Source organism: Penaeus vannamei, chromosome 24, assembly GCF_042767895.1.
Source record: "Penaeus vannamei isolate JL-2024 chromosome 24, ASM4276789v1, whole genome shotgun sequence".
NCBI classification, from domain to species: Eukaryota; Metazoa; Arthropoda; class Malacostraca; order Decapoda; family Penaeidae; genus Penaeus; species Penaeus vannamei.
The window spans coordinates 34,796,619-34,805,836 of record NC_091572.1 but is presented as its reverse complement, the minus strand read 5'-3'; the positions used below and the strand labels follow the sequence as shown (position 1 = coordinate 34,805,836).

The 9,218-nt window shown below is 37.6% G+C and overlaps 2 protein-coding genes across 4 annotated transcripts in view; one reads left to right on the top strand and one right to left on the bottom strand.

Moving 5' to 3' along the window:
* Window positions 1–564, top strand: part of LOC138866167 (300 kDa antigen AG231-like) — a 1,461-nt gene extending 897 nt beyond the window's left edge. Inside the window, exon 2 of the mRNA XM_070138101.1 lies at window positions 520–564. Coding sequence (XP_069994202.1) covers window positions 520–564 — 45 coding nt within the window. The remainder of the gene's footprint in view (window positions 1–519) is intronic.
* LOC113816016 (protein croquemort) overlaps window positions 60–9,218 on the bottom strand; it is an 18,227-nt gene continuing 9,068 nt past the window's right edge. For all 3 annotated transcript variants that reach the window (XM_070138726.1, XM_070138724.1, XM_070138725.1), the window contains 9 exons: window positions 7,307–7,451; window positions 5,716–5,841; window positions 5,408–5,488; window positions 5,110–5,179; window positions 4,813–4,954; window positions 4,340–4,485; window positions 2,890–3,038; window positions 2,669–2,766; window positions 60–2,525 (listed from right to left, as the gene is read on the bottom strand). In XM_070138726.1, the coding sequence (XP_069994827.1) occupies window positions 2,288–2,525; window positions 2,669–2,766; window positions 2,890–3,038; window positions 4,340–4,485; window positions 4,813–4,954; window positions 5,110–5,179; window positions 5,408–5,488; window positions 5,716–5,841; window positions 7,307–7,451 (1,195 nt within the window). In that variant the 3' untranslated portion in view covers window positions 60–2,287. The remainder of the gene's footprint in view (window positions 2,526–2,668; window positions 2,767–2,889; window positions 3,039–4,339; window positions 4,486–4,812; window positions 4,955–5,109; window positions 5,180–5,407; window positions 5,489–5,715; window positions 5,842–7,306; window positions 7,452–9,218) is intronic.

The window sequence follows — 9,218 nt, the reverse complement described above, 5'->3', positions numbered from 1 at the left end:
CAGAAAGAAAATTAATATAGCCAGAAACACCATCTTAGTACGGATAATAAAAAAACCTATATGGTCGAAGGTGTTTATTACAATAATTCAAAATGGCAGAAAGGTGATGTCACAGCTGGTGGTCCTATGTTGCAAATAAATCCGCTTTCGAAATGTTGTTAAGGCTATTTTCAGGTCTGTCCCTTCCTGTATGGTCGAAGTTTATGCGAGAACCAGAATTAACCAAGAATAATCAACCACATGATACTGTTTTTTTCTTCCTCTCGCTGTTAAAGGACTTTTCACAACATGGTCAAGATCAACAGTCAAAAAATTAAGCAAGAGATTGTATAATGTTTATTATGATATAAAGACTGTAAAGACAAAATGTTGTTATAGCTTCTTAGAAACACACTAAGGCACTGAAGGCACTGAACAGGAGACAGATGCGAAAGTCACATTACCTTTTTCACAACAATATAATTTGTTTCACTATTTTTACATTAAACTGGCTATTAAGTCTGAAAAATCGTACCCAAGGCACCAATTCACATCCCATATTCAGAGAATATTACGCATACTTGATTTTTTTCATCCTTATTTATCAACAAACTCTACATTACCTATTACACCTGGAAGATTTAAGTCTTAAATGATACAAATGAAAACAAGCATCGAAACCATTGGTGTGCAGAAGGGAGGGGGGTGGGGGGGGATGGGGTTGTGGTCCAGGGCATCCAATTAGAGGGGGTTATAAGATTGTGATTTTAAAATTTATTTTTAAATCAAATTAAGCGTTTATTTCTTGCTTCATATGTACTTACATATTCAAAATCTCTCCTTTTCTCATATTTCTCAGTACTAGGCCTTGTACTCAAATTTTGGGGCATACAACCATAAATCCAGACCTACATGCCACTGATTAAAACTAACTTGAAGCATTTATTCTGTATAAACTTTGTACCATTTCTATATTAGCAAATATAGTTCATTTTGGATCATCTTTATATCAAAAGTATTTATGTATACTTCCATTTGCATGTGTCACTGTTCCCTCCAACACTTCCTAGCATATTAAATATATTCCAACATAATATACCCTTCAATGGGATATCTTTATTCGTCATATACTTCAATTACCTCAGTCCACCTCCCAAAAATTAAACTTCAAGAAATTAACATTTTTTTTTCTACCATTCACTTCTTAAAATCAGACTAACAACATGCAAACTATTCCCATATGAAACAACCACCCCATCAGAAGTCAAGTTCTATCATTTGATTATTTAAAACTATTTGCAGTCATCTAATTTATATGACCAATAGACAAATGATTAAGGTTTTAAACAAATAAATAATGTGTTATACATCAAAGCCAATAAACAAAAGGCTTGGCACAACATAGTATATTCCAATGGCAAGTTATAAAATGGATTTACAAGCTCCGGTCTTAGTGTCGAATTTTCATTAAAAAGTTATGATGGGGTCTTGAAGATGTGGGTTTAGATAATTTAAAAAAAAGTAGAAACAGTAATATCACAATCAATATTTTCTTAAATTAGTATCACCTAGATCTGCCAATGCAACACTAAGGACCCATTAAGTATATACATTTTCTACTGTTTGAACATGTAAATAAAACAAATAGAACATATATTATACTTTTATGAATAAATGCATTAACCTTTAGTATAAAAATGTGTATAAATCATGGTGATTTGGAGACACTTGTATAGTCTTGACTAGACTGACATTCAGACATGTACTTGGATATCTTTGAAGTACCAAAACACTAACAACCATTCTTTATATATGTTTAAGTGTAAGATTGTTGAATTAACTTTATATTACACAAATAACAAAGAACCTGCTTTCACACTCATTTGACTCAATATGCCACTAATGTAGTTAAGTCATACCACTTACATAACAAATATCACATGTGCTAAACACTCATTGGTTACGTATGATGTACAAAACACTTGAGAGAAAAGCCCCTTTCATCCTATTCGCATGTAACAATTTAGATTTGTGACCAAACATTGCAATGGTTTCCTATCTTTCCCTTTAAACAACTAGGTTTTTACTAGCTCTTGTAATATGCATAATATCTAATTAAAAATACAATTCTATATTTTCTTTACAAAGTTTCTCAATCCAAAGACAGACCTTTACAAAAACTAGTACTGTTTATTTATAAAATAATACTGGTTTGAAAATTGTCACAGCTTCAATAGGCAAAATTCCTTCATATAAAAGAGACTTTCTGCTTTTACATCAAGTCATTTATAAGGATCCCCATTCTCCACTACATTAAAGGATCAAGGAGTGGATCATACGACCGATGTCGTCGCCAGTGGTCCAGCAGAAGGCCAACTACTACAATGACCCCAATAGCCACTAACAGAGACCATACAATGGTTAGTGTTGGAGTGTTCATGAGGAAGAGCAGAAATTTGACTGAAGGAGCCATATCTGGGGGCATTGCGGCCTTCTCCTCGAACCAAAGCATGGGCAAGTAAGCATTTGGCAGGTCCTTCAGGATGCTGTGAGAAAACATTACATATAAAATAAAACATTCCTTGGACAAATATTAACATGTTGCATTCTTTACCAAGTCAAATACATAATAAAATACACAAACACAATGCCATTATACAATTCCATGTACATCTTGAAGGCTACTCACTCAATGCGGTTGAAATGGAACTTTCCTGTTCCTTGGTATGGCTGGATGCGGATGTTGATCTGCACTCTTGCTGCCACATTCATTGGGGTTCCCAGTTCCTACAGGATGCAATTCATTACAAGAGGAAAGAAGGTGGGGTATTAATATCAGATCAGATATAGGTGTAATATTGAGAAGTTGTAACAATATAAGAACATAAGATGGGGGGGGGGGGGGATTACCGGAATAAGATCCATGTAGAAAGCATGTTTCTCTTCCTCTGGCTTTAGACCATTGACCATGTTTAGGAGGTATGGATCAGCATTAAAGAAGTGCGGGAATGAGATGAACGCAGGAGCACCCATCCTACAAGACTCAGCATTTAACAACCCTAGAACAGAAAGATAAATTCGCAACAGATCATGGTAATATTTCTCTCTCTGAGATTACTACCAATAATGGAAGACTATCCAGTTTGTTCCATAATTTTATCAACACAAGGAGAAAAAATATTAATGAAAATGAATTCACTCACATACGAGACAGAAGTGTCCCATTTAAATTTCAATAACAAAACATTATATTGACCACAAACTGAAGATTCATCTGATATCTGTGACCTGTCATTCATTACCAAAACTTTATTGCAACTATAGATAATTTAAAGCTGCTGAATAATAACTTCCATTAATACATAATAAAATACACAAATAAGTAACTTCCGTTGATATTTTTCTGTCTCTATTGACTTGGATTGCTTTTGCTTCCTTTTCTGTAGATATCCAGTTACATTTATGTTTATCATCATGGCATTTGAAGCTTTAAGGTAAAGGATACCATCTCATATTGACCAATTGAATGGTATCAAAATCACCATTTCACCAAAACATATGCTCGTCACATCTGCTCCAAGGTATGCAGAATACAGTATACAGTGTTGTTGGGGTTGCTTATGGGGTGCTTCTTGTCTCATTTGAAATTCATCTTTATCCTAAACATATTGGCAATTATTTAACATTATGATGAAAGACCTGCTGACTGCTTCAGATATTGCACTGCAGCACTATTGGGAACTCTGAAGAGGAAGTTGGCCCTTGCTTTCATTATGATGTTTTCTTTCTTTAGTTCAGGAGAAGCCCCTGTAAGTATGGAGGTTTTATAAAGGATTTGATGATATCTTGCCCTCAACGAATTCTGGACTACAAACCTTGCATAGCCTGTAGAAGAAACCTATAACAACTTCCATTTTAGATTCACTGTAGTAGTAATGGTTATAGTCTTCTTTGATGGTTAGCTTTCTCTATATGGAGATAAGGGCCTTTGCCATGTTGGTGGAAAGTAATGTCCAAAAAGGAAGCTTCAGACATTTCTTCATCCTCAAAAAATTAAATATTGTCACTGACAGCATTAAGCCATGTCATTGTTTTGACACAGGCATGATCTCCTGGGGATATCATCTATTGGCCAAGCCATGTTTGAGGCAGAGTATGTTTCTGCAATGATCCTTCTCCAACCCAAAAACATGTTTAAATCCTTCTCAACTTTTCCTACATTTGTCATGTTTATCCTAAAAGATTATTTGGACCCTTGTAATGGGCACAAACAATACAACTGTCAAAATTCAAAACTATTAAATCCATAAATTGAATTATATTTGTATTACTGACAGCAAAAGCTATTAAAAGCCTTTACCTGTTGGAGCGCAAGTACCCTTGACACAGTAGCACTCATTGCCAGGAACGACAGAGCCATTTGCAAAGGTGGTATTACTACCCCAGAACCTGTAGCCTTTTATTCCATCATTGGTTACATTCTCTTTGTAATGTAGCTTCACACTCCTGTTGAAAAAGAATAAGAATGTTAATCTCACAAAAAGATCCAAAATTAATTTATGAATTCATTTTGAGTAACATGAAGGTTTTCCTATACAAGCAATTCTTCTGATTAGAAAAGTCACCAACTTTTTGGCATGAAGATAAAATTGCATGTCTGCTCATTGTGCATGAAAATGAGACTAAGCCATTGTTTACACAAAACATGTACCCCTATGCCCTCGATGACAAAAATATAACACTACATACAAATCTATCCTCAATATGAACGGAAAGTAGTGAGGGAAAGAAGAGTATGTCGAGTTAGAGGATATAGTGAGAAGAGAGACTTACATGCAAAGGTCAGAACTGTAGATAACAACATGGTTTGGTTTCTGGTTAGGTGGGAACATCTCACCAGCTGAGCCAGTGACATTGTTGCAAGGAGGAGAGAAGAATGGCGTCGATCGTGTCTTGTTCCACCAGTCAATCTTGCCTATAAATTATTTCCATGTATTATGGGCAATGAAAAAAAAAATCTTATATCATAAATTTTCAATAAGATATGAAAATCAACTCTTGTTCTGATTTAGAGCATAAACAATATTACAACAGAAAAACATTTTTCATATACCTGGGGACAATGCTTACCTAAGTTTTCAAGTGTGTCTACTCCAGTTTTCATGTTGAATAATCCATCGTAGTATGTTGTCAAATTACGCTGATGGAATAAAAATATGAGTGAAAAAAGAGGGAGGGGGAAAGGGAGATGAGAAAAGATGAGAAGAAAGGAGGAGAGCGGAGAGGAGAAGAGAGGAGAGAGGAGAGGGAGGGAGAGAGAGTGACAGGAGGAGGAGGAGAGAATAGAGGGAGACTACTACAAGTTGCAAGGAAATAATTATCCCAAAATATCTTTCAAGCTAAGCAAAAACCTTCTTTTAATACATACACCATAAAACCAAGCAAATTTATCGTAGCTGATACCACTTGCAAATGACGGGTGTTCTTTCAGCCAATCCAGCACGGGATCCTGTCAAGGATCAGGTGGGGTTAATCAATAACAAATATAATAATGACAACGATATCAGATGATTGTGAAAATGATAATGAAAAAGTGACAACTGATAAAAATAGTTTTACTCAGGATTATCATATCAATGTTACCAATGCTACAAGCAGAAATAACAACAACATATATAGAGCCAGGAACCATAAGGGAATCAATGATGAATATATAAAATAAAAGTTCAACAGTACCTCATAACCCGTAAAAAGGATCTGTTCAGCCGTGGTGGTGACTACAGCTTTTTCCTTGACACTATTAAACATGCCATTCAACATACCAAGGAGAAATTCACTGGTGTGCACAGCCCATGCTGCTGCCTGAAACAAAATTTGTTAACTTTCAGCTTTAGTGACAAAATACAGCACAAACTGATAAGAGTAGTAAAAGTTCATAAAGATAACTAAAATTGCTTCCGAGAGTGGTCTTTATCTATATATGGGATTCATAAAATTGTGCTATTAAGCTGATGCCATAAAGGATGGCATGTTCATACATAGGTTATAAATTTCCTATACATATAGATGGCTCCACAAGTACTTAGTTACCAATGAGTTGATCACGAGTACTACCTATTTAAACCATTTACCCTTTTCCTCAGTTTGCATAAATATCTTATTTCATCATGTATTTATGTTAATAATGTTGATAGTATTATAAAGTCTATAACAATAAAAAAAAAAAAATAGTTTTGAGCACATTGGTAAAAAAAAAACATTCGCCAAAATAAGAAAGTTGAAATCGGTTGAGGTCATGAGGTCTACTAATTGCCTCTTTGGTGGCTGAGTACTTGTGGAGCTATCTATGTGCAAGAGACATTCTGAAAAACATTATTACAATGGAAACTGCATTTCCTCTATGGCATTTGGGTAAGTAGGTCATGCCTGGGCTCAATTTCATTTTGCCAAACTGATTTCTTAACGAGAAGTTCTGGCATCCTAAAAACTTCTTGTTAAGAAATCAATCTAATAAATTGCTTTTAATGGATATCACCCATGAATTTGGAAAGCCTTGCTGACACCATAAGGTAACTCCTTACTGCTGTTACATCCTGCATGGATGCAACTGATACCTCCTTAGATCCAATTAATTTTTATGGATGAAGATAGATGTTATGGGAAACATTGAGGTACAATGGAACAAGTTTAGAATGCAAGGCTCTCAGTTCGAGCTAGATTATTCAGGTGATCCGTCAGTAGACCTAGAAACTGAAGATGATCATTTGTATCACACAAAGGGGAAAAGAGAAAGAATGAACATAAATTTGCTCAAACACCAAGTCTTCTCACATCCTGATTTGTTAAATGGTAAAATATAAAAAGTACATATCTGATTGAATTAATTTGCTGATTACAGTCTTCATATGATACAAAAGAGTAAGTTTCAGCAAATACAGGTTGATTGATAGAGGCCATCACTATTAAATTCTTGATAAATACTTTGCACAAAAGTAAATCTTGAAAGCAAATAAAACTAATACAGTTACAGGTTTATTTTAAAATCTTTGAATAATTTGAATGAAACGCTATATGGTTTTGCATTACCAAAGTACTTTAAGGCAATGAAATAGTTATAACAATGAACATTTTCTCAAATAATTAAAACTTCATCAGTTTTTACGGACAAAAAGCTACCTTTGAATGATAGACACAAAAATATCAAAACAAGTAAAGAAAAAGAAGTCTTCACAGATATTACACCATAGATAATTACAAATATACCAATGATAAAATAAATGCAACCTCATTCACAATATGAAAAATAAAACTATAAATCACAGCTTACCACTGGGACGGTGTTGAGAGTGACAATGACATCGTCTCGTGAATTATTGCCAGATAGTTCCTCATCCCAAACCCAATACCTCTGCTGGAAATAGGTGACTGTGTTGTTGGGGTTGAAGGTGATGTTCTTCTTTTCACGGTATTCTCTGGTCATGTAAATTGCACATTTTAGGCTGTGTAAATTGGTAAACAAATGAGGGGGAAAAAAGGTGGAGGGGAGAGCTTAAAATATAAGCTGGAGGAGGAGAGGAAAAAATGGGAATTGAACAAGCTCAGAATTTGTGTGGAAAAGGATAACGGGCAGAGAGAAAATGGGTGATAGAAGGAAAATTGAAGGGGGAGAGAAACAAAGCAAGAGATTATGAGAATGGAAGGAGGAAGGAGAGAGACAGGAAGAAAAAACGGGATGAAGAAGAGGGATAGGAAGAGAAAATGAGAAGGGGAGGGTGAAGGTTGGAAAGAAAATGGGAGGGCGAGGGTGAAGGTCGGAAAGAAAATGGGAGGGGTCGGGAGAGGGGCAAGGAAGAGAAAATGCGAGGGGGAAGGAGAGGGAAAGGGAGAGAAAATGGGAGGGGGCAGGAAGAAAAAATGGGAGGGGCAGAAAGAGAAAATGGGAAGGGGAAGGAGAGGGATAGGAAGAGAAAATGGGAGGCGGAGGGAAAAAGTGAAGGAGAAAATAGATGGGGTGGAGACAAAATAGAGAACAAATGGGTTGGGGGTAAGAAAGGGAAGGAAAACATGACAAGAAAGCAAACCAACAAATACTACTGATATTCAAAAAACAACCCAATGCCTCCGCGAAAATGTTAAGTTCACTTTAGTAAAGTTTTGATAAATGTTTCTGCACATACATGACTGTCAGTGCTGAACTGCAAAGTAGTCAATTAGATCTTGTGACCTTACCTTCCCTTGAAATGGTGGGAAAATGCTTTTTGTTACTATTACTATTATTAATAATGCTGTTATTTTTGTTGTACGCATTATAATCACTATATTGTCATTGCCTTTACCAACAGCAGTATTAAATACTAGAAAATATTGTCGAAAATCAAGGAAAAGCGTAAACAGGTGAGACAAGTATTTCTTGTAACTGGCTCATTGGTGACCTAGTACTTGGAGCCATCTATATGTAAAAACAATTACTACATTAAACACACAGTTGGCATGGCATGAAAGCAATGGGAGAGGGAAGGAGAGGGGCAGGAAGAGAACATGGGAGGGGGAGGGGGAGGGGGAGGGAGAGGGGGAGGGGGAGGGAGAGGGACAGGAAGAGAACATGGGAGGGGGAGGGGGAGGGAGAGGGACAGGAAGAGAACATGGGTGGGGAGGGGGATGGGGAGGGAGAGGGGGAGGGAGAGGGACAGGAAGAGAATAAGGGAGGGGGAGGGACAGGCAGAAAACATGGGGGGAGGAGTGGAAGGGAGGGGGAAAGGAAGAGAACATGGGAGGGGGAGGGGGACAGGAAGAGAACATGGGAGGGGGATGGGGAGGAAGAGGGACAGGAAGAGAACATGGGAGGGAGAGGGAGAGGGACAGGAAGAGAACATGGGTGGGGAGGGGGATGGGGAGGGAGAGGGACAGGAAGAGAATAAGGGAGGGGGAGGGACAGGCAGAAAACATGGGAGGAGTGGAAGGGAGGGGGAAAGGAAGAGAACATGGGAGGGGGAGGGGGACAGGAAGAGAACATGGGAGGGGGAGGAGGAGGGAGAGGGACAGGAAGAGAACATGGGAGGGGGAGGGGGAGGGAGAGGGACAGGAAGAGAACATGGGTGGGGAGGGGGATGGGGAGGGAGAGGGGGAGGGAGAGGGACAGGAAGAGAATAAGGGAGGGGGAGGGACAGGAAGAGAACATGGGAGGAGGAGTGGAAGGGAGGGGGAAAGGAAGAGAACATGGGAGGGGGAGGGGGAAAGGA